The sequence below is a fragment of the Peromyscus leucopus genome, chromosome 10, assembly GCF_004664715.2.
Source record: "Peromyscus leucopus breed LL Stock chromosome 10, UCI_PerLeu_2.1, whole genome shotgun sequence".
NCBI lineage: Eukaryota > Metazoa > Chordata > Mammalia > Rodentia > Cricetidae > Peromyscus > Peromyscus leucopus.
Window position 1 is genome coordinate 39,584,659 of NC_051071.1, and position 26,246 is coordinate 39,610,904.

Consider the following 26,246-nt stretch of genomic DNA (forward strand, 5'->3'; position numbering starts at 1 on the left):
ATGAACATTGTGGCTTGTGAAATGGCATATTTTCATTTTTCTCCATTGCTGGAAAGATAAAAATAGTGTACATATATACATATATTAATGATAAATATGAATACATATTAATACACATATATGAATGATAGATATGTATATGATAGCATTATGCTGTTATATATGTCAGAGTGAGAAAATATTACACACGAAGTACTGACAATTAATAAATTTGAATTTAAGGGTTACCTCTGTTTTCCATCTTGGTGACTTCTTACAGATGAATTAATATATCACTAGCTCTTATTTTTTTCAATCTCAAAATTGAAAAAAACCCCACTATTTTTCATTAGGTCACTACGGATGTTACTGAAACCACTTAGATGTCAATCACACTTATTGATTTGGAGATCAAAGATGTTAAGTTCAAAATACATTGTATAAAATTCTCAAAAAATTAATAAAAACATTGTTACTAAAAGAGAAACTGGAAAAAAAATAGTCAGTTCTCCATCTACTAATGTTTGGGTCTCTTAACCTGAAGTAGTGTTCTTTGAGAATCCATAGCAAAACCATGTCTCAGAAGCTCTGAAAATGAATAAACCTGTCTCTTTAAAACACTTTTCAATTCAAGGTCTTTTAGGCTTTGTTTTGTTTTGTTTTGTTTTGTTTGATGTTTTCTTTTTAAGTAAACAGCTGAAGATACTTTGCAGATGACTTCTTATCCAATTCCACTTGTACTCTATTTCCATGAAAACATAGTCTATCATCGAATATGTATTTCACAGAGAGAAGTTCCGACTGAAATAAAAGCTTACCTGCAGTTCCAGAGAGTTCCACACTTAAGGTTCGCTCAATAGTCTTGTTCTCAAATGGGGAACCCTTGGGGTCACTGGAAGATATGGCACATTTATAAAAACAAACTGAAATGGAGTTGCTGTAGCCAAATGTATTAGAACCCCCTTCCCGTTCTGAAAATGTTTGCATTTCTTAATACTTACTTTGGTGACTCTGGGGTCAGAGGAAGAGATAAAGTTGTTGGTTTGGCTAAAGGAAAGAAGAAGAAACTAATTATAAAATACTGAATCTTTTTCAGATTGACTTTCTGCCACACTCAAGTAGGAAACAACCAGGCAACTGTAAGAATAAACTAAGGAAAAGCCTAAATGTTGGCTAAAAGTCAGACTACAGTCTATTATGCTAAAGCAAACTCCAAACAACATTTGAATTAGTACAATACCACTAGGAAACTCATACAAACACAGAATTGTCCCACAAATGCACCATCTCGTTTAGGACACAAAATTTGCATCATAACATCAAAGAGAAATATTGTTTTCTGTTTTTAATTTGAAATCAGTACACGGTTTGTTTACACTAGGAAATTGCAGAGTAACTACAAGGTGACAGATCGTTATGAATATTCAGTTGATTTTACTCCTAAAATGCATAGTTTTATATCTAGCCCTAAGAATAGGAAATTTCTATGAGACTAAGGCTCAAGCAATAACCATCATGGAGAGATGATGACAAATTGTGGACATTGACCCAGATGGCTTAAATGGAGTTTGCATCCCAAATCTGATAGACAAATGGAGGCATCACATTTACCAGTTAAAAAAGCAATAGACATTTTTCTAAAGCTCACTATTTTTTTCTGTCCTTGAATGCCACAGAATCTTACTTTCTTTGGTGTCTTTTCTCAACAAGAAATGCAAGAGTAGGAATTTTCTTGCTCTAATATGTCGACTACTTCTTTATGTCAATCTTGTGCTTTGAGCAGGAAGAAGAGAATAAATAGTAAGAAATATATATATATATATATATATATATATATATATATATATATATATATTGTGTGTGTGTGTGTGGCTATGTATGCATGCAAGCTTTTGTCCATTTTTTCTTGTTAATTACTTTCAGAAGGTCAAGAGGTAGCTACATGTATAATGAAGATCATAGAGTTGAAACAAAAGGGTCTCTGGAATAGTTTCTTACTTTATGGTTGAATACTCTGAGATACAAAGATGTTAAACAATGCCTACAGGGCCATAAAACTGATTCTTGGCAGAGTTGGACACTAAGATGTCTCCTTCCTCCTATTATCAAAAGGAATTTAATTCAATACACCTTAAAGTAATTTAATCAACCCTAGTAATTAAGGTCCCTTGAAATGTAAAAATATTATTTATGTATAAATTAGCCTGGAATAAGGTACTTTATGTGAAAAATAGTATTTACATATTTAATTTGTAGATTAGAATTTCGTTTTTAAACAATTGACTAGTAAGTATATCATCTATCCGGTGTGCATCCAGAAATATGAAGCTCGGGCTGTCTTCTACAAATTAGGTACATTGATTAATTGGCTTTTACATATATACAGATAGATGAGCTGATTGTACATTAATTTTTGTGTATGCCTAATTTAATCAGCCTTTCAAAAAGAAGGAATTTATGAACAAATTTTACTCACTTTTATGATATTTTGCTAATAGCCAGGATAATTTACACAGGTTCTATAGATGATACTACCCAATTAGGAACAATGAGGTAAATCACGCAATAAATGTACATTGAAAATCAGAAACGGGGATGTACAACAGGCCAAGTTAAATGCTCATACAAATGTTTCAAAGATTCAGACAGTCAGGTACAGGGAATCCTAAGAGCAACAGAGGGACAGAATTGGCCACAGCCATGCTGAATACCAGCAGAGGCAAGTAAGGAATGAGCGGGCTATGTAGGGGCAGTCCTCCAATCACCCTCAGACTGGAACCCCTGACTGGACATTGGCTCACAGGCACTATCTCATGAGGATCACTGGATTCATTTATAGAGAATTTCCCTGGGGCTGCTTCAAGGAATGGCTGACCACAGACTGCTAGGACCCTCACAGTTACCCTTCATGTTGATACTCTTTTTGAATAAATATGTATGTGAGTGAATGAATGAATGAGACCCAGCACATGCCATAGATTAGGCAATTATCCCAAGGAACCAAAAGGTGCATAATGTCACAATGTAAAGAAGAGCAGAAAAAAAGCCCTGTCAGAAACATACCAACACAAGAAGAAAGTCATCTCCCTGTCCTCTTCAGAATAGTCTCTGACTGTTCAGGCCATTTCTACTTTTTAATTTGAATAATTTAAATAATCTTGGAGGGTAAGCGCCTATTGATTACTAATCACAGGCTAGGCTTCCTTTTGGGCCTTACCACAGATCTATACTTTTAAAAATTCTTCATACAACTGGTCCCCCTCAGAGAAACCATCTTCCAGGGACGTACTTAATTGTTCAATGCCATGGTTTGTAAAAGTTTATGGTAATATTTAATGGTAAATGAACTTTAAGAACATCTCAAACTCCAAAAGGATACAAAAGAGAGAGAGAGAGAGAGAGAGAGAGAGAGAGAGAGAGAGAGAGAGAGAGAGCGAAGAGAGTGTACAAGAGAAAAAGAGAGAAGAGAGAACTTCAAACTATATGCTAATTGGCCAGGTTCCTGACCACAGGATTTCAAAGAGTCCAAGACTCTCAGTTCAGCTCCAGATGAATGCATGACTGGGAACTGGTCAGGAGAAACCCAATGGATTCTTCACTCACTCACTACACCAAGCTCAGTGGGCTCCTTTTCCTAGGTCTTCAACATCATCAATCCCTCTGCTACAACAAAATCAACACAACAATGGTAGAGCTTGTGATCAGGGGCTAATCCTGGCAGGAGAAGCTGGAAGGGAGTTTGTCCTATGTAGTTAAATTTATCTTGCCAAAGTGACACGCAGAGGCTGGTAGTAAATTTGATACATCCAGCAAGGAAAACAAAAACAAACAACAAATCCTAATGGAGCGCCAACTTACAACATTAAAGGAAAATTCCTAAAAGTCCTCTAAGGTAGGAAGGTAGAGGGATTACAAACCCTGAGAAAGAAATGTTTATTAAAATCATCATCATCTTCTTCTTCAGCAGCAGCAGCAGTGTGCCTGCTGTATGAAATGATCACGGCTCAAGCCAAACAGGGACTACTACCCAGTGGCTGTAAATTAGGGAGCCAGAAACACAAAGTGGGGATGTTTGTAGCTACCACAGAACATACCACAGCGTCCAGGACAGGATTCCATGTAGGGCGCAGAAGCTGACATTTTTAAAGCAACAGCTCCTTTCAGCAAACCCTCTTTCTGCTTCCTGGACTTCCACACTTGGAAGGGGAAGAGTTTAGAGCGAAAACTGTATCTCAGCGGAGAGATATTTTCCCCAAATCCCCCGAAACTGCCTCGCAAGCATCAGCCTCCTAGCTACATATGGGACTAATAAAGATCAACCCAGATGTTTTGTTTAATCTAGGTAGTATTTTTTTTTTTAAAATATGAAGGGTGGGGGAAATCAGGAATTTCCAAATCCTTACATTTGAAGTAAAATCTTGGAGCATAGCAGGTGGTCTTAAAAAGTAAAACAAGAATGTACTTAATCATAAAGACTACGTAATGCTATTTACTGCTTCCCAAGGTAGAGAGGGGAAATCTTCTCTCTCTCTCTCTCTCTCTCTCTCTCTCTCTCTCTCTCTCTCTCTCTCTCTCTCTCTCTCTCTCTCTCTCTTCCCCCCCCCCCATGACTGGAAAGGGAAAATCAAAGAGCCCTGAAAAGAATTGGCAAGCGACTGAACATAACAGTCAGTGATCTCAGTAATCCAGATGTGTATAAACCTCAAAGGTGTTGTAATCCCTGCGGCCCCACTCCACCCAGCTAACAATGCAGGTGTCTTTCGGAGTCAATTCCTCCTGCTGCCTATCTGCCAAATATGATACGTTCAGCCTGGGTCCATGGAAGACCCCACCTTACTCCCCCACCCCTTTTGCCCCAAACACAGATGGGATGAAGCTCAGTCCACACGCTCAGACTTCCCAGATGCAGTCAGCGCCCCTGCTGGCTGCTGGCTGTTACTGGCCTGGCGTACCTTGGGCATGTTGCGACTGCGGTTGTGTATGGGACTTCTTTTTGGAGGCGCATTTGTCTCTGCTGCTGTTCCTGTTCTCTGCGGGTTTGGTGTGAGGAGGGTCATCGCTTGTGGTCAGATACTTGAGAAGCTCTGAGCAGGGACGTCTTTGTGGCTTTTGCTGTTGACAAATGCTCTTTGCTTTATTGCCCCATGAATTCTCGGTCTTAAAAACAAGGCATAAAGAAAGCTAAAATTAGTGAAGTGAACCTTATCGGAATGGATATAGGTTTTCTGAAGAGATGAGATTTTCGGTGAAGTGCTCAGTCTAAGTGTACTGGATCTATGAGCTGTGAATAATTGTTTGCAGAACAAGGAAGAAAATTACATTTAAAATTCCTAAATGCCATTTATGCAGCTTTTTATTTCATTTCTCCTCCATCCCGATGCTCCTACTCAGCAACATGTAACTAACAAGACCCTACAGCGCCTTTACTGTGAGTAAAGAAAAAAAAAGCAGCTTTAAACCTTAATTTACCGCTGATTGCTGAGGCCCAGTATTCACAACTCTCTTAAGTACCCCTTAACGCTCCGCTTTCGCTCACAGCGAATGGCAAGACAAACATTGTTTAATACAGCCCACTAACTGAATTATGTCATTGCCAGCATTTTCTCCAATTAATGGCAGAGACGGATCTTGTGCAGTGAATCCGAAACTATCTTTCTCAGGTTAAACAGCTGGCAAAACAGCCATCCTGCATCTTAAAGTCATCCACAGACCACAGCTGCCAGTAAATCGTGTTGTGGTACAGACAGACCAACTGCATGTATTAATCAAGTGGGAAAGGAATTACACATCCTAATAATAAGAAAAACAATGCACCAAAGGCTGAGGGGCCCCCAGCTGGATCAGGCCCTCTGAATAGGTGAGACAGTTGATTGGCTTGTTCAGTTTGGGAGGCAACTAAGCAGTGGGACCAAGTCCTGTGCTCATTGCATGAGTTGGCTGTTTGAAACCTGGAGCTTATGCAGGGACACTTGGCTCAGTCTGGGAGGAAGGGACTGGACCTGCCTGAACTGAGTCTACCAGGTTGATCTCAGTCCTCGGGGGAGGATTTGCCCTGGAGGAGGTGGGAATGGGGGGTAGGCTGGGGGTAGGGGTAGGGGGTGGGAGGGGGGAGAATAGAGGAACCTGAGGCTGATATGTAGAACTGAATGGTATTGTAAAATAAAATTAAAAAAAAAAAGAAAAGAAAAACAATGCATAAGGGAACTCTTCCTGGTTTCCCCCAAGTGCTAGTGCCATGTTTGGAGATGCACTTTGTGTCTGCTTCCACTCCAGAGGCAGCTGCTGGATCCTGGCTAAATTAATACATACAAACTTCATGTCTGTTACACAGATTAGTGCAACCCCCAAACCCTTACTTTTCTCTATGAAAATGTTTGCATGCGCACCTTAACAACTGCAGGGCTTGTTCTGATCCTGTGGTTGTGGTTTGCATGGTTCTGAGTGCTAAGACCGCTGCATTCATTGTAGCTGAGCTGAGTGTTGGCGGGTGCCAGTAAGAGCTTCTTAAGCTAGACATACCAGGGAAAGGAAAGCAAGAAAAGTTACACACCTTCTAAGCTTCAGATTGGTAACTGAAAGTTGACTAGAACTAATTATATTTCTCTTTAATGATATCACACTTTAGCACAAAAATGATAAAGGAAACAGTTTCATTAAAAGTAAGAAAGATTTTAGCATTACAGTGCTTACCTAGGAAAATATTTCCTTACATTTATTTGAAATTTGACATTATTTTCCTCAATTTTTAAGTGATTTTTACATAGAATAGTGATGTGAACTTCCTTAAAAAGATTTCTCAAGCAAAACCACCTGTGGTAAGGAAGCCTGCCTTGCCCACTAAAGCTTTGGAGGCAGAGGTTAGATACTGAATCTTCCTCCCTGTGCCCATCAAACTGGCATGATAATTGGTGAAAACATTTTCTGAGCCATGTTTCATAACTAAATGTACAAACTGATGGATTAAAAATATGTGGATTAGAGCAGTGGCTATCACTGGTGTAAGAAAAGAAAGAAAGGATTTGGAAATAGAATGCTGTTCAACAGCCTTCATGTGGGTTATAGCACAAGACAAGTATTTACCATTTTTGTTTGTGCCTTTGATTTTTGAGTCAGGGCCTCCTTATGCAAAGACATACTCCTCCCACAGCCTCCTAAACAACTAGATCGTAGGTGTGCACTACAATGCCCTGGGTTAGCATTTACTATTTCATGACTGACCCTAGTTTCTTCATTTGGCTGAATGACTCTCAAGAGCCTCCCTGCTCTAACATGCAGGATGTCTTTGACTCAACAACACTTCCCAAGTGAACAAACTGTACAGATGCAAATCAATGTTAAGGAATTAAGATACTAGACCAGAGAACCAGTGACACATGGAAGGCATGGTGAGTGAGGAATAATTCTAGCATGTAATTTTTTCCTCAAGAGCAAAAATCTTGGACTCCAAAGAGGAAGCAAGCAGATCTCCATAGGTTCATGTAGAGTTCCTTCAGACTTAACAATTGGAGAGAATCAACCTCCAAATAGCATGCCAGAGTGTTTTATTAATGTTAGAACAATGGCATTCCATAATTTACACAGCATTGCTCTTCCATGAGATTTATAGCAAATGACAAATGGCTATCATAGATGAGGAGTCAAATGGCACTGAGAACTAATAAAAATCTGGTCAAGCATTTTGTTGAAAAGAAAAGTCACTCCTCATGGCCAACAAATTTACTGTCCATTGCCTACCACAAATTTCAGTAACTTGGGCTTCAGATAAGCTATTATTTTTTCATCTTCATAAAAAATGCTGATCTAAAGTCTTAAACTATAGCATACTGCCTGACTTGCAATTCTATGTTTAGAATCATATGCAAAGAAATGTAAACATTATTATACAATCTGTAACAGCAAAAACATGAAAAGAAAAAAAAAAAGCTAAACATCTCACCGTACTGGATTGTCTAATTAATTATAGCATCTCCATACCAAAAAAATACTATGCAACCACTAAAATTCTGCATATGTTGAAATCATATACAGAAACAACAAAAACAGACCTTACAGGTTGTATTTATGTATTTGAACACGCACACCTAATGTATGTAATAATAATAATAATAATTGAAATTGAATTAAAAGAGGCTATTAATTTGAGAGTGGGGAGTATAGAAGGTTAAGAAGGAGGTACCTAGGACGTCCTGGAGGGATGATAGAAAATGGGGAAATTGATAAAGTTCTATTTTAATCCATCTTAAATATCCTTCTTAAACCTTACATTAAAAAATTCAGTCATATTGATATGATAAGGTTTTAGAGACCACAGGTGAATGTTTATTCTTTTCTTTCTAGATCTTGTTCAACTCTTTAAGCTTGTATTATGAACTTGAATGAGTCTAAGAGAAACACTCTCTCACACACACAGGAACAGTAAAAGATTGCTTTGATAAACAACTTGCATTATGCCATGTAAGAAATGTATTATCAACACTTTTTAATAGAGAATTACAGAATTGGACAATCTAGGCTGGCTTATATAGATTTCTTTTCACTTTAGTCTGAATTAAAAATCCAAACCCAATTGTTCCTATACCACAGTCATGCACTGGGCAGCCAGCGGCAACACTGGCCACTGTTAAACAGTAGGAAGGGTTCTTACTAGAGACGGCTCTTCTGCCTCCTGAGGTGGAGGGGTGCCGTCAGGCATGGAGGAAGGACTGGCCTCGTTGTCAGTGGTCACGTCTCCATCTGTCAAGGCATCAAATGAGGGCAATCCGTCTTCATCCACAGGGAGACTGTCCAGTGTCTCTGTGAGGACTGCTAGCAAGTTTGCCTCATTCTCTTCATCTATCTTCTGCAGAAGCAGAGAAAAAATACAGAAGACATGAATGAGTTGACAAGAGGGGACAGACATCATGATTAATCAGCATAGGCTGAACATGTCTGGGTGGGTGAGGAAACTGTATCTGAAATTTTCAATGCCCACAGCAGAACACAAAGATTGTGTCTTCCTCAAACTCCTAACTCATTTTTAGTCTGAATCATAGGATTACAAAATACATTTACTGATCCTGGAGCTGTCTGGTTTAGCAATCTTTTTAAGATCGGTCCTTAATACTGCGGCATATATTTCTGTTGTGTTCACAATTGTTTTTCCACATCCTTATGTCTTCTGCCCCCTACTTAGGAAATCTCAGGCCTTAAGAGAATTTTAAGCATCATCTAACCTTCATGCACAGTTCTTAGATCTCCAGCTCAGTATGCCACCCCAAATATTTAGACAACTTTTCACTTGAACACCATCAGAAACTAGAACTATACTAAGGAAATCTACACACTTTTGTGATTTCAATTATAATCTCATCACTGCTCACTACCAAACCATTTATTTCTCTTCCTGACATCTCTCCCAACTTAAGTCATAAATCTCTGCCTACTGGATACTTCTACCATATAATGGCTCTCTTGTCTCCCAAACCCAAACTTGGGACCTTTCCTCTACTCTTTTTCTTAACTTCTTTAGCTTGACTATCAATTCTTCAGATTTGTGCTCTGCAATGCCGGGACTCATTATGAAGTCGGTTGCTAAGAAGAAAGCTCTCTTTTCAATGTATCTTAACCAAACTCACTAGAAAGCATAGGCTTTGCTTCCGTGATGTATTCTAACTTGCTGTCCTTCTGCCTAAACTTATTTTCATTGATGCTCATACAAAACTAATCTTGTATTATGCCTTCCATGCCTTAGTCTTTGGCGATGTCATGATAAGGACTGAAGATAGAAAGAAAAATTAGACTGAACTCTTTCCTCTAGTGGAAAGAAAAATAGTCTATGAACAATATGAACAAATCACATAAAAGATAATTTTAGTCTTGGTTCTCTGTACAAAAACTGGAATGTCTATATCTGTTAATATGACAATGTGTTCTTGTCTATGCATGTAATCAATTAGGATCAGTGCTCGGCACATGGCATACATGGTCATTGGTTAGTCAAAATAATTCATTGATAGCATTTATTGGCACCCACAGAGATGGTGCACATCATTTTCTGTTCTCTCTTTTAGAATTCTACATTATTTATCCAATTTGACCTGTTTCCAAAGTTCTTCTTTTTCCGTCAAGTTCTGTATGCTATGACATTAACAATATGGCTAAATTATCCCACACAACTCTATTACAAAATGCACCTAAGCTGCTGACATCTAATAAAGCTGGCAATGCCCACACTTCCTTTCTCACTAGCACTGAACTTCAGTTAATTGACCTGACAAAATTACAAGAATCACAGAAAAAGACAGCTAATCAGAAAATCAAATTGTATTACTAGCGAAATTAGGCAAGGCCTTATCACATAGACATTCTATTTTCACGTGGAAAAAAATGTTTTCCCTCATTACTGATCACTCTCTATCTAGGAGTCAAACTACAGACTTTGTTTTCCTTTAGATTCAAAGGCCAAGAAGAGCCATTTTATTCTCTGTGGGTGTTAATGGACCTTTTTAACATTTGCATATGGCATGTTCCTGCTGCCCCCGGATTTGGGACTATAGTCATGTACTTTGGGCACATTGCACTGTGACAACTGGATTGAATCTTAAATTCTAATGAAGAAGAGAAACCCAACCAGAAGTTTACAGTCACTTTCATATGGCACACTTGCTTCCATTAACTAAACATTCTTCAAAATCTAAGCTGCACAGTAACAAACAAACAAACAAACAAAACCTCAGTTCCCCCAATTCTTCTGTATCTTTCCATATGCTCCCAATAATAGAAATAGTAAAATATTTTCCATTTTTCTGCTTTATATCATAATCTAGCATGTAAAAATTCTAATGACTCAGTTTTTAGTATTCCCAAATTCTAATTACCACAACACACTAAACAACAAAATTAAGTGCAAGTCATAAAACTTTTCTCAATAAAAGTATATTTAAATAAAATACACTACCAGAAATTTTATCAAAATAATGAGATTTGCATTACTGTAACTGACTGTATTTTGTAATAAAATGATCTTTGAGGACCTCTCAAATACATACACATGCACACTTTCATTAAATTGAAAACTTTCAAGAATACCTATCTCGTTTTCAAAAACAGTTCAATTCACTGAAGTCAAAAGAGAACTCAAGAAAAATGGTTAAGAGTGTTTACCAATAAATGAGTAATTTTGTTTACCCTGATTTAAATTTTGTATTTGGCTTTCCAGTGATACTACAAGCTGCTATTTACTTTCAATCACAGAATACAATAGCGCTTCAGCTCTAGCCCCTGTGTAAACAAACTCCGATAATTCCAATCAAGCCAAAATGACAAAGAACACTTAAATTAACTAGTTTTCACCGATTTCTTTAATAAGCCTGAGTGAATGTATACTGCACACAATGGCAGAAATATTGGAGCTTGATAATGTCATAATTAATTTACAAGATCTGATCAACCAACTATTTTAATTCTCCTCTCTTGAAAGCACAATGGGAAGGCAGGGCTTGTAGAATGGGAGATTACTATAGTAAATGTGTATGCGGCTGAGATGCCTGGGCGAGGAAGGCTACTGTTCAAGCAGTACATACCAATAAGACCAGCCTTTTTATTCTGTCAATTAAAAATGATTATTGGCTATGTTTACTATCACTGTATGCTCAGGTACTCCAAGACCATTTACTTAGTAATGTTTGTTCTGAATTTGGGAAGAATGATTGTTATGATTTCAAACTTTGTTTCTTCGTTAATTATGGGAGCCTAATGACATACCTCTGTGGCAAAGATCAACGAATATTCCTACATGTAAAGTTGAGTGGATTCTGTCCCTCACTGTGGCAATTTCAATTAGTTTTCAATAGTCATCATCCCAGAGAAGGCAATGGATGTGACAAAGAGGACTCTGTTAAACAATTAATGTCACTTTCCATTATTGCTCTGGTCCCAATTTACAGAGCAAATAAATCAAAGTCACCACAGATGAAGCACAGAAGCCTATGAACACATGTCTGTTCACAAGTGACAGAGAATGGAAGCACTTGAGTGAGCCAGGGGACACTGTAGGGGACACTTTCACAGCCTTGACCTTTGTGCTCCTCTCCAGTCACCTGAACTTACAATATTACAAGACAGAGCGTTTCTCAGCACCATCTAAAACAGTGGTTCTCAACTTATGGGTTGTGACCCCTTTGGAGTTGCATGTCAGCTATTCTGCATGGCAGACATTTACATTACAATTCATAACAGAAGCAAAGTTATAGCTATGAAGTACCAACAAAATAATTTTATGGTTGAGAGGGTCACCCCAGCATGAGGAACTGTAATGAAGGTCACAATAAGAGGAAGGTTGAGATTGCTCTAAAGATTGAAAAGTAGAGATACTAGAATGCAAGAGCAGATCACCACAGGTGTGTGGAGATCACCAGCTTAACTGGATTCCTTGCAGCAGAAGAGACAGGAAAGCCGAGGTCAACAGGCGTCTCCAGAGTTACTCTGCAGCTATCAAGGGCATTTCCTATGGGGAGCTTCAACCCTGGCTTCTCCTTCCATGGTACAATTTTGTTGCTATTCTTCTGACCTAAATAAAGGCCCGTGTGTCTGTAAAGCTCCACTCTCCAAGGGCTCTCCAGGAAGAAAGAGACACAGCAACAAAACCTCACTCCAGGTGTAAAGAATTTCCTGTGACAGATGATACACTGGCTTTTATACTGACAACCCAAAATCTGGAATCTGCAACAATTCCTAAGCCATGCTTCATCATTAATAAATAATGGTTTTGAACAGTCAACGGAATCGGGAGGCTCACTGCTGCTCTTTGAGACTTTAGTGTCCTGAAATGGCTTGTGCACTGGGTGTGACATAATCTAAACAGCACAACTAAAGACGATAAACCATGTTCCTACGGGTCCCCAAGGTCACCCAAAGATTAAAATCCCAGACTCCAGGCCCGAACTGGACTCTCTTGCTTTGCCCACAGGAGCAAAAGGACCGTCCAACTGATAAAGAAGACATGGCGATTGGGCCCACTGTGAATTCAGCTCATCCACCAACAATCATGCCCTAGAGAGCAAATAAATCCACCCAATCAAGGAGAAGATGAAGGACTGGGTTGCTAACCGACACCTGGAGGGAGAAACACAGAGAAAAACCGCATGTGGCATCCCTAAGGTTTCTAAATGCAGCCTATTACGGAAGGACCATGCCCTGCTCATGATAGTAATTTTTTCTGCATCTTGTAGAATTGCAATTACACTCTGCATCCCCAGATTCTCACACTCGCTTGATCTCTGTTTGATAAAAATAGTTTAATAGCCATTTAATCACAGCTTCATTATCTTAGCTCTCTTAATGTGAATTAGGCCATGAGAATTTCAGCTTCCTCATTATTCAAATCATCAATAAGAAGGAAACAGGGGGGTCTTCTTATCACTCATTAATCAATTTCAGTTTCTTAGGAACTGTTGACTCAGAGATCAATTTGTGTGAGAGGTTACTTAACCTTACAGTGTCTCTATTTTCCTGTGCAAAGTTTCAGGTTTTCATTCCTGTTATGGAATATCTTTTCTCTTCTTCTGAATTTATGATTAATAAGATTAAAAAAGTGTCAATGCAACTTGAGAATTCTTCAAGATGGTTCCCAGAAGTATTTCCAGTGTATATGCCCATCGTCTTGATTACCCACATTTGAATTTTCTTCCATGTATACAATCTACCACTGACTTTCCACTCTGGGCCAGCTTCCCCCAAGTACCCAGCATGCCCTGGGCCTCTTTCTTGCCCTATCCTGCTGATTTGGAAACAGCTAATGAAGATGAAATTAACTTCTTCTTTAAGTGAAGCCTAATTAGGAAGGGAAATCTGCTAGAGTAACATCTGGTAGTGTATTCCAAAGCCAAATAAAAATGACATTTTTGGATTATCCAATATTTTGGATTATTTGTTCTACTACATCCTACCAAGAGTTCAAATAACTATATAGAGAAGTGACTTTTGTGATGGATTTGAAAGCTCAAATGAGGAATCCAATTGATTTCAGGTACACTTGCCTGAATCTCCATGCACAGAGTTCCTTGGTTTCGCGTATGAATTGGCCAACAACAACAAAAAAGTCTACATGTATGAATTTTGGATTTGATGAATAACATTCCAAGATTTAGAAGAAGATTCGTTCAAAGTAATATATATATATATATATATATATATAAATAACATTTCACTGTTGTTGCTGTTGTTGTTCTGAAATGAAATTAAAAGATAGCAATCTAGACTAAGCCCCTGAAATCAAGCTTTTTTTTTTTTTTTCATCTTTTCTTTGAATGACTGCAGTCAGGGTAGATGCTGCCTCTCTCTTTAGTGCTTGTGTGAGCTCTGAGAGGCCTGAGGTCTGTAGAAGGTGGAGTGAGGTACTTTGAGTGTCTTTAAACAACCTCTTTCCCACCCCCTTTCTTCTTCCCCTGTATTGTGGCAATCCACCCTAGTATTTCGTGCTTCTCTAAGCAGGGACACCAACAGCTGCTCTGCCTCCTTTATTACATAATCAACAAGAAACAGGTAAGTTCTCCACACAGCCCACTTGGGGACTTCTAGATCTTTCCCCATTCTGTAAGCAGAGTCCCTAAAATATCCCACTAACTTTTATTTACCATGTGAAATACAGGATGTGGTACAAGTGCCAACACTGGAAGGCAGAAGCAAACATGACATTAAAAACCCCACAAGCATATGTGAGTAACAGAGAGCAACCCAAATAGGCCTCCTTAGATTATAGCATGCATTATAAAATACTTCAATGTGCTTTCAATTTCTACAGAGACACCAAGGGTTTGCTTATTGCCATTTATCTTTAGGACCAACAACTTCTGCTGGATGCTAAAGTTGCTAAAATTTGGGGGAAAGAGAAATTTTAAATTTTAAATTCATTATCTAAGTACTTCACTATGGACATACAGACCATTTGAAATATTATACATCCATAATATACCTTTTAGAACACATAAGTATACATAACAAGTATACATTTTTGAAATAGTGTCTAGTCACACACACACACACACACACACACACACACACACACACACACACGTCTCGATCTGTTCTTGTTGACCAGATACAATATATAATCAACATTTAATACTCTTTGTCTCAGTTATCCATTGCAACCAAGGAAAGCAATGATCAAGAACTAGGGATAACTTTTACAAAGATGAAATAAAATTCAAGTAGAAATAAAATACAGGCAAATCTGAAGAATTTTTTTCTGCATGGATATATTTAGATCTGTAGGAATCCATTTAATTCCCATGAATACATATGGCCCTATTTAAGCAGGCATAAAATTCATATTCACATCTGTACTTAGACTCCATTCTAACTTATTAACTTATATCACAATATTCATGAGTTAATAAGTATGTACAGAACATGTGGAATTCATTATTCTGAAGCTGCGGTAGGAACCAACGTGTAGATACAGAGATTCGATAGAATGGTTGGTGTGGGCAGAATGAGCTATTTCAGAGGAGAAACAGAAAAAGTGACATTTCATATCTATTTCTCACAGTAGGAGGGATAAAGAACTGAGTAGTAGCATTGAGCAGGAAGCTCAACAGACCCAAGAAGAGGCAGCACGGCCTTCCTTTTGACCTTGGATGTAAATGAAGAGAAACATCATTGCAGAAAGTGCAAGGACACCAGACAGCAGTCTAAGAGAACAGATGCTTTCATTCTCACTGCTAGCAGCTGCACAGCCTCCAGTGAAGCAACTCAAATCTGGCTTCTGGCTGCATTGCACGATCTAGAATGGCCATCTTTTTAACCCCCCGCCTCTGTGTTGCATCCCACCCTGATAGTCCATTGTCAACACAGAAGACTAAGCAACAGTGATAAAAATCTGTTGTGTCTGCCAATTCCCACTTATGCCCTTTCCTATCTCCAAATATAAAATCCAAAGAGTGACATACTAGCTAGGTGTTCACCAGATGAGTTATTATCCAAACCACTATGATCAGCTACACTGGGTTGGCCCACACTATCACAGGTTAAATGGGGCGTATGGTTAGCCTTTTCTAAGTCAACATCATGTCACCCATCAAACGTCACAACCTACCTGCCTGAATTCTTGCCCACTGGTCCACAAAGCACCAGACATTCTCTCCTGGGGCCTTTGCATTTGATGTTCCCTACCCCTATAAGGCTCTCTTGCCAGATGGCCACAGGTTTCTGTCCCCTTTCCCTTCCATCACTCAAATATGACCTCTCAATGAAGACTTCCCAATGACTCTGGACACTTTCTAGCCACCTTCCTTAGCCTATTACACTCTTGGCACCTGTCTCTATAGTTCATTGTATATATATAAGTGATTTTCCTTGTTCATGTGCTATCTAAAACAACATCTCTGAAAGGCCTATTTGATTATTGTTAGGTTACTTGGCATATAAAGCTGGGAGTGCAGCTGAGTGGTAGAGAGCTTGACGCATGTGGGAGGCTGTGGGTTTTAGCAGAGAAAAAAAGACATTTGGCATATTGGAGATGGCTAATTTAAATGAATAACAACTTTTCAGAACACCCAGAATATATTGTGACATTTCATTTTTCTTTTGTTTTTAGTTTTATCTGTAATTTCCACCTCCTCCCACCCCCAGCATATTTATCTTCTTAATAATGTTTATCTTAGACTATGATTTAAAATTAGTTTGCATTCATCTCACACATAGCAGATGATAGCCCAGGCAAGCAGCCAATGTATTCTTGGTGGGAAAGAAGGAAATATGAACAGCTAGAAATTCAAAGGGGCTGCTTCTGTATTGTCCCATGGACTCTGAACCCATAGGAATAAATGTAATACCCATGGATGATAAAGGAAGATATTTAGATGAGCCCTTTAAACACAGAGATTAATTTATACCAACCCTGTTTGGGAGAGGACACTGGAACACACCACCAAGCAGTCAATTTGAAAACATATTAGAAGAAACAGGATGGTTTTATGAAAAGAAAATCATGCCATATGAACTTAGGATCTACCCACTTGGAATTCCCAGGTGACCAAAAAAAGAAGAAACAAATAATACATTCTATCAGGGCCATAATCACCCATGTAACTGCAGAACGAGGGCCTCTCTGAGCAGTGGGTATCTATTCATCTTAGCCCGGGATTTTAAATTGGTGTTCTATGAAACAGCAGATATTAGTACAGTTGCTGTAAGAATCAATAGTGAATATCAGTTTGATGTACATTATACTCTTATGTCACTTGATTTAAATACTTACATGTTTAGAAAGAACAATTCCAGTGAATTATTTAGCCTGTAATGAACAGAGGAGACATTGCCACTGCATTAACCGTACAACTGAATCATTTTGTGTTTGTCTCAGGATTAGGAAGGAAAGAAGGATGGAGGGAGGGAAGGAAAGAGGGAGAGAGGGAAGGAAAGAGGGAAGGAGGGAGGGAAAGAGGGAAGGAGGGAGGGAAGGAAAGAAGGAAGGAAGGAAGGAAGGAAGGAAGGAAGGAAGGAAGGAAGGAAGGAAGGAAGGAAGGAAGAGAGAAAAGTGAAAGAGAGCAGTGTGAACCTGGAAACACAAACATTTAGCATTTCTCAGTATCTTTGATTAAACCAAAATACAAAATAATCTGTTCCTAAAAGTAATTCTAAGATACTTATCATTGTCTTACAGCTAATTTTTTTTCTGTTCAATTAGTGTTATAATTCTCTTAGATAGATGTTATTTTAATTTATAACATCAAGAGAGAACAGCATTTTTTTTTTTTTTTGGTTTTTCGAGACAGGGTTTCTCTGTGTAGTTTTGTGCCTTTCCTGGAACTCACTTGGTAGCCCAGGCTGGCCTCGAACTCACAGAGATCCTCCTGGCTCTGCCTCCCGAGTGCTGGGATTAAAGGCATGCACCACCACCACCCGGCAAAACAGCTTATTTTTAAACACATGTTTATTTATCCTTTTAGAATTTCATCTCTGTATGCAATGTATTTTGGTCATGCCTACCCTCAACCCCTTTCCTACAATTCCTCTGGCTCCCTTTCCCAACTTTATGGGCTCCTCTTGTTCCTTTTTTCATAACCCACTGATCCCATTAGTACTATCTGTGTGTGCATAGATGTAAAGCTACCCAGTGGAACATAGGCAACCTACCAGAGGTCACACCCTCAAAGAAATCCATCTGTAGCCATCAATTGCCAATAGATTGTCAACTAGGAATAGAATATTTTTAGTCCCTCCCCTATCCATTCAAGAGTGCTGGCTGGCTTGATCTTGTATAGGTCATGAGCTGGCAACTATAGCTATAGCAGCTGATTTTACTGAATGCTTCTCATGTGTCTAGTGCTGAGTTAATTATCATACTTCACTATTTCACTTAAATTGTCTATTTAACATTATTATTAGTCTAAAAATCATGTGCTTAATGAGAGGCAGAGTTGGACATCAAGCAAAATACGTTTGATAAAATGTGGCTCCTATGTTCTTTATTGGAATTTTATGGGAGAGATTATAGGAGAGGGGTGTAAATTTGGGCTAATCTATCTTCATATAAGAAGTCATATCTATATTTGTCTGTAGATAAAAACCAAAATGTCCAGGCAGCTATCTACAAAGAAACAGAGCAATCCTCCACATGGAAAGGGAAGACTGTTTTGAAATTGTGCCTCACTGTCTTTGCTGGCTCATGTTCTCTCATAATCCATCTTTACTCCTAGTGGATGTGATTGGTTGTTCTGCTAGGAGGTTTTCCCCTTTCCTTCATTTGTTCCTACTACCCCCATATAAAGGCTGACATTAAACGTTCTCTCCTCAAAATAGGTAGTTTTGCACAAACTCAGATTTTCTAGACATCTCAAAGCTACCAACTTCTTTGCCTGAGTAAGAGGTGCCTTGAGAACAGAAATATTCTGGACCTCAGTGCAGACCACTAAATCCAGATCTCTAGATCAAGTTTTTTTTCAACTTCAACAGGGTAATATGATTGGAAATAATGAGTGGATGAAATCAATTGGATAAGAATTCAAAGTTACAAAACAACAAAAGGAGAAATCAGGGAATTTAACCAATCATCCTTTAATGGCTTCCATAATATCAGGATGTAACAGCATACAAGCAACAGAGAAGGAGAGTGTAGTGTCAGGCAGATGAGAAGAGAGACTCAAAGTGTTGAGCAAACTTCTTCAAGATCAATTTCCAACTGATCTAAGTCTGCATGAGAATGAGAAAAGGAAATAGAGAAAGACAGAGAGGAGAGAGGAAAAGAGAGGGAGAAGAGCAGTTGAAGCAATAAACAGCCCTAAGATGAGAGTTTAAATGAATAAGAAATTAAGTTTATGAAGTTTGAGTTCCAATAGTCAAAAATTGTAACCAACAATCACCCATGATCCCTAATCAGTCCAGACATCAGCACCAGGTCTTCAGATGGGAGGCGGCTGTAAATAACTTATAAGGGTTTATTGTGGCAAATTAGCAGACTACATGAATCAAGGACAGAGAGTATTTTTTTGGAGTGACGATGTAAGCAATCTTTATTCTATATATGATAGTACATTTTCTGCCTAAAAGAAATGCTTAGACAGCATCATCATAAAGGTCAATGTAACTTGTTCACAAAGACTTAGCACCACGAGATATGTGTGAGATTATGCAGCTGCAGATCCCCGGCACCTGGATCTATGTGGCATTTCAGGTTGGGTACACTAAGAAGCAGACAGTGTCAAATGATCTGATTACTGTGTATCCCAGCAATAGCATAGAATGAGCGAAAATTGTCTCAGGGTAGCTGCAAGCTATTCAGAGGCAAGCCTGTCCTTTGTGGGGCCATCTAGGGTAAAGGAAATCAAAGTGTGCTTCCTGGTAATCCTCTGTGCTGTCTCTGGCCCTTCCCCAAGAGAGCAGAAGCCATTAGAGCTGAGATTGGATCTGAGACTCCTTGAACAACTTTCATATCCCACTAAAGTGCTCTGCACAGAGGAGTGGGTTGTCAATGAATAGTTGCCAAATAAATACAATATGAGAGCTTCATTTTCTCAATGATTTCACATCTAACAATTCTACATGGGGTTTGCTTTCCAAAGCTTCTGAATAAGTTTGCAATCTCTTAGGATTTAGATACTGAGCTTCTTTTTAATGCCACACTGAGTGCACCTTTCATGAGGAATCTTTAAACACTTTCCACTAAGTTAGTTCTCAATGCAGACTCCTTTGTGGTTATTGGTGATGTGTATGCATATGCTAGGAGCATGCAAAGTGAGGTAGCATAAGACACCCTTTAGACAAAGTGGCCTATAATGTCTGTAACATTTTTTTAAGTGAGTTTGATATCAGAGCCTTAAAAAGCACATTCCCCTGTAACAGCATGGGGAATAACAAAAGTGGGCTAGGCCAATCTGGATAAGAATTCAAGAGTTACCAAACAACAAAAGGAAAAGTCGGGTAATGCAAGCTCTTATCCTTTAGGCACTCACACAATATCAGGATGCAGTACCACACAAGCAACAGATAGTGAGAGTGCAGGGTCAAGTCATGAAAAACTGTTACATAGGAAGTGAGAAGAAAACATTCAAAGTGTTAAACAAACTTCTTCCAAATCAATGTCTAACAAACCTGAGTCTGCATTTGTTCTGATCTAGGTCAGTGTGATGGTTAGCTTTGCCATTGGATCCCATTGCTTCAGGAGAATAAAAGAAAGTAGCATTAAAGAAGTATTTTTTTTCTTGTAGTGCTATTTTTCTTCCTTAATATTCAAAATTATTAAAAATATCATAGATGGAAAGAAATAGTGGACCATAATTACCAAATGATGTGTCCAAATCTGTGTTTTCCAATAGATAATATGCACCTTCGAGTTAGGTATTGTGATTTGCACATCCAAATGATTGGGAACAACGTTAATGATTACTGTTTGAGACTTTATTTATACCAGGCATTCTTGATACTTGGAATCTAGCAATGAACAAAATAAATACAATCCTTTCCCTCCAAGAGCTTATTTTGAACAAGAAAGGAGACTGGTGATTGACAATGTAAATTACTATAAACATGATAAACAACTGTGAAGAATAAAAGAAGGGCTGGAGCAATATGAACGCTACTTGTGGTTAAGAAAAGCCAAACATATTTAAGAATCGGATTTAATTATAAGCGCAGAGCATAAATAGTTTTCTTAGGAAAGACTTCACACTGAGACAACTTCACAGCACTTAAAGTTGAAAATACAATTGGTACTACGAGAACTGGACTCACAGAACAGTTTGCTGCTGTCTTTTATATGAACTGAAAGGAAGCTGGAGAGCAGGAATTCTCTACACTGGCTATTCAATAGAATCATGGATGCACTTTAAAAATACTTACGCTTTAGCCTTTACTCCAGAGCAATTAAATTAGTACCTTTGCAAATGGGAGTTAGTATTTTTAAAGCTTCCCAGGTGGGATTCTAATAGAATCCAGGACTGAGAACCACACCTCTAGAAGACTAAATGGTAGAACCTTTGAGGAGAGGGGAAAATGAATGTTTCCATCTTGAGCCCAAGCAAACAAAGCTTGCCAATGTATAAGGTCCACTTGCCCTGCTTCAGGATGCCCAGGACCCTTCATACATCTAAGGAATACAGATGCTACAACCCATCCTGGGACTTGTACTAAAGGTGTTTTCTTTTCAAAGTTCTAGTTTTCTCCTCAGTTACCTGTCCCAATCTTATTTTAAAACTTGTAACTTCATTAAGTAGATCTCTAGTGTAGAATACAAACACCCACCCACCAAGAGCTTCGACTACTAATGTCAAATTGAATGGTTTGTAAAAGACCATCAAGTCTCATAGATCAGACAGCCTACTTAAGCATGGGTGTAAAGATTAAAAGACTTTTAGGGGAATCTGTAAAAGAATTCATTTTTTTTTTACATCTATAAATGTGATCGCATGCATTTCAGATTAAATCATTCAAAATATTTACTGAATTTGTATTATACTTATAGTTGAATTGAATTTATTTCTTGCTCATAAAACTTTGTGACAGCAAATGGAAAGTAACAGCCACTGTAAAAACAACAATAGAATGTGTATGAGACTCTAGCAAAGGCCCTGGAGCAAGAGAAGCCTGACAGTACCTGTCCCTAACCTGCTCTGAATCTTTAGTACCTCGGCTTGTGTCGATGATGATAAACAAACATCCCAATACTGTTGGAACAGTGCCATCAGCTGCTGTAATCTGTTCACTCAGGGTTCAAAGATCTGATGCTACCAGCCCCAGTGTGGATCCCTTTACCTCCAGGCACTGTGTGAAAACATCAGACTTTAGCAATTGATAGCAAAATAGTTAGATGTCACTAAAGCATCAATTGCTGCTCAATTTGTCCCTGGAAGAGTATTCAATATTCTCCAAACATTAACCCAAGGCCTCTCATTTCACCGCTCTTCTCATCAATATCATGTCCATTGTGAATAATTACAAGACATAGATTGGAACTCTTACGGGATTTTTTGCCTTAGAAGAAAGAAATTAAGTTCTAATTTTATCACATAGAAGCTTGTGTGTCATTTGGGAAGTCATTTGGGGCCACTGAACTCAGCACTGACAACTGGAGATAGTTGCTTGGTAATAGTATGTGATGGCATGCATAAAGCATACTGCAGACCTCCATAGAAATATTTCCTACTCAAAAACGTCTAAGTGTTACATCATCAACAAAGAACAAATATCCCGTAGATATCTCAGGAAGCTACATGGCATAAGGACTGTGACTAGGGGTGAGCCACAGCCTCATCTTTACCAGTGTGGTTGAATCTAGTGGATAAAAGGCCCACAGATACTGCCTTCAATTCAGAACACCCCACCTAAGGTAAAATATCATTTTTAAAACAAAGCAGGAGCATGGCCGGGCGGTGGTGGCGCACGCCTTTAATCCCAGCACTCGGGAGGCAGAGCCAGGAGGATCTCTGTGAGTTCGAGGCCAGCCTGGGCTACCAAGTGAGCTCCAGGAAAGGCGCAAAGCTACGCAGAGAAACCCTGTCTCGAAAAACCAAAAAAAAAAAAAAACCGAAAAAACAAAAAACACAAAGCAGGAACCAATGATTCATAGGAAATATAAACAGGAAATAAATATACTGGTTTTTTTTTAGGATGATAAGAGGAAGAAATAAGCTAGTTTGTCTTTTTTAAAAGCAAGACTAGAAAACATAGTCTTCAACAAATGTAGTAGATATTTTACTTAAATTCCTTAATTAAAGGTCTATAGTATAGGTATAACAAACACATTGTCATACTTAACCCTTAAATATGTATAGATACTGTGTCTCAATAAAAATAGAAGGGCCACAATGTATAGCAAAGCTGCTCCAAGGCTAACATTGTGTTTAATTTGTCCTTATTCTTTTCTTTATTCTTTATCCACTAGACCGAGGAAATGCTTTTTGGAAGACAGGTATCTCGGACAAGTAGGGACACAAAGGTAGACTTTAAAAACACACTCCTGGTTGTGAAGGGTAGCTCAGCAATTAAGAGCACTGGCTGCTCTTCCAAAGGACCCAGGTTCAATTCCCAGCAACCACATGGCAGCTCACAACTGTCTGTAATGCTAATTCCAGGGCATCTGACTCCCTCAAACAGGCATAGATACAGGCAGAACACCAATGCACATAAAATAAAATTAAATGAATTATTAAAATAAAACACACTCCCTAGCTTTACAATGAAACAATATCCTAGCTAGCCTACATTCACTAGTATACAAACCAATAAAAATTATTTGTTTAATTAAGATAAAAATTGACTAAATAATGATCATACCGAGGAAAAGAAAATTAGAATAGAAAACTAAGAGAATAAAAGGAAACCTGATATTCTCACTTTTAGTTGGAAATGTAGTACTCTTTCCATATTCTACTGTTCTTCAGGGCTGTGGACTTTGGGAAATAATTACTGACTTGAAAATATGAATTAAGGTTTTAATCACCACTCAGGACTTTTCAATAGCTCTTTATTCTTAACATTATAAAGATTTTCTTTGGTAGCTGTAGCTATAATAAAGTATAAGAGAAGCACCCAGACTCATCTTTGAGCTTCTGGTGCAGTCATCTGAGTAAACTACCATGGAGGTTAAGTAGAATCAGTCACCACTTATGAAAGAACCAGAAGGTAAACTCCTGATCTGCAGAAACAGCCCATATATACAAGGTACAAGAAGCCATCAAAATACAGCCACCTAATGACCTGATGTCTGATGTATGACAGATCATACAGGGTCTATGTGCTTATTAATAGTACCTTAATCTTCAAAAATGAAATCTAAGTTATCTCAAGATAAAGGTAAAAGACCACAGGACATGTGATAAGATTATTGTTATACACTACACATGGTTATTTCCTTCTAACTACACAATAATCCCTTTGATAATCATTATTGTGCTGTTCTACAAGCAGGAGACAGAGGCTTGAAGAGATTAAGTCATCAATACAGGCGACATAACAAACACATGACAGAGTGGGAATTAGAACTCAGGCTCATTTTCTTGAGTGAACTTAACCTTTTCTGAGCATTTTTCCAGTGAAGGAATTTAAATCTCTTACCGCTTCAAAGATAAAAAATTACACTTAATTGTTCATTTTATTTTCAAGATGTCTTTGGGGGAAAAATACAGCTCACTGAATATTCTAGAAAAAGAAAAGTCATGTGTTTCATTGCTTCTAATGAGTTGTTGCAGTTCAGAAGTTTCATTACATTCTGACAATTAAGTTGCTAATAAACTGAGGAGCCACTAATTGACTTATCCATCTCACAAACTCAACACCCAGCAACCTAGAACACAGTTTCCATCATTGGGCCCCAAATCACTCAACATTTTGTAATCAACTTTGTGATTTGATTTGCTTTGGGTAATTTACACATTGTTCTTATACTTGACATGAAGTCCTGATTGGGAACACACATGTCCATGATCATACACTCATTAGTAACATGTACTGCTACAGACAGTATCATCAGAGCCAGTGACAAAATAGTACTATGCTGGAAACTACACAATGACTGTGGACCCAATATCAAAAAATTTATGGTAATTGAAACCAAAGAATCTTAGGGAATATGCAGTCAATTTCACAGAGTACCAAAAGGTCACTCTATTCAATTTATACTCAAAGCTCAGCACAATATTGAAAAAAAAAAAAAAAAAAAAAAAAAACACATGAAAGCAAATGATCTTATCAGTTGTCCAGGATTTAACGATTTACTGACTATAAAAGGCAATTTACTGATTACCAAATGAATGCATTACCTGGGCAGTGCCTCATAGTTAGCTCATCAGGTTCCTCTACGTAAGTTAGCACTACGGATGCACTGCTAAACATGTCACCATTACCATATTAACTGCTCTGTTCAGCTTCAATGAGAGTAAACAGTTCTGTTGTTGCTGTTCCTTGGTTCCACTGGTAATGCTAAGGCTCTCTGCAAGCCTGCTATCTACTCAAACTGTTGCTGTAAGCACTGTCTACCGAGGTTGTTAAAAATGAGAACATGAAGTACACCAAAGCTGGTGCTTCTCAAATATTGATGTGACACAAAACACCTAAAGAGTAAAATGCAGCTTCAGAATCAGGATACGTGGCATGAAGACATTCTGAGCCTTTAAGGAGCCTCTAGGTCATAAGCCCTTACCATGTAGATGCCATACAACTCAGCAGAGTAGCAAGGGTCTAGTTTTCTTTTGTGTGTGTTAAGAACCATTCTTTAAAATATGTAATTAATAGACATTATTTGTACAAGAATGGGTTTGTTGTAAGATCCTCATTTTCTACACTATATTTGTCTATTTATGTAGCTGGAGTTTTCCTGCCTTGCCCACAGTCAGGACAAATCTTTCTCACCCGCCAGTCCCACAGCCACTCAGACCCAACCAAGTAAACACAGAGACTTATATTGCTTACAAACTGTATGGCTGTGGCAGGCTTCTTGCTAACTGTTCTTATATCTTAAATTAATCCATTTCCATAAGTCTATACCTTGCCACGTGGCTGGTGGCTTACCGGCGTCTTCACATGCTGCTGGTCATGGCTGCGGCTGGCTGCAGTGTCTCTGATCATGGCGGCGGCTGCAGCAAGTCCTTCTGCCTTCCTGTCCTTTTATTTATCCTCTCTGTTAGTCCCACCTATCCTTCCTGCCTAGCCACAGCTGATCAGGTTTTATTTATTGACCAATCAGAACAACGTGACATACAGACCATCCCCCAGCACAGCCAAGTGCAGACCATCTCAAACACCTGCACTCAGGCCCATGGTCCTAATCATCCTCTATACGGACCTGCTGGGTA

At 38.4% G+C, this 26,246-nt stretch overlaps 1 protein-coding gene across 5 annotated transcripts in view; it reads right to left on the reverse strand.

Moving 5' to 3' along the window:
• Ppargc1a (PPARG coactivator 1 alpha) overlaps positions 1 to 26,246 on the reverse strand; it is a 644,210-nt gene that overhangs the window by 33,851 nt on the left and 584,113 nt on the right. For all 5 annotated transcript variants that reach the window (XM_028865931.2, XM_028865929.2, XM_028865928.2 and 2 more), the window contains 5 exons: positions 8,624 to 8,818; positions 6,366 to 6,488; positions 4,932 to 5,136; positions 981 to 1,026; positions 798 to 871 (listed from right to left, as the gene is read on the reverse strand). In XM_028865931.2, the coding sequence (XP_028721764.1) occupies positions 798 to 871; positions 981 to 1,026; positions 4,932 to 5,136; positions 6,366 to 6,488; positions 8,624 to 8,818 (643 nt within the window). The remainder of the gene's footprint in view (positions 1 to 797; positions 872 to 980; positions 1,027 to 4,931; positions 5,137 to 6,365; positions 6,489 to 8,623; positions 8,819 to 26,246) is intronic.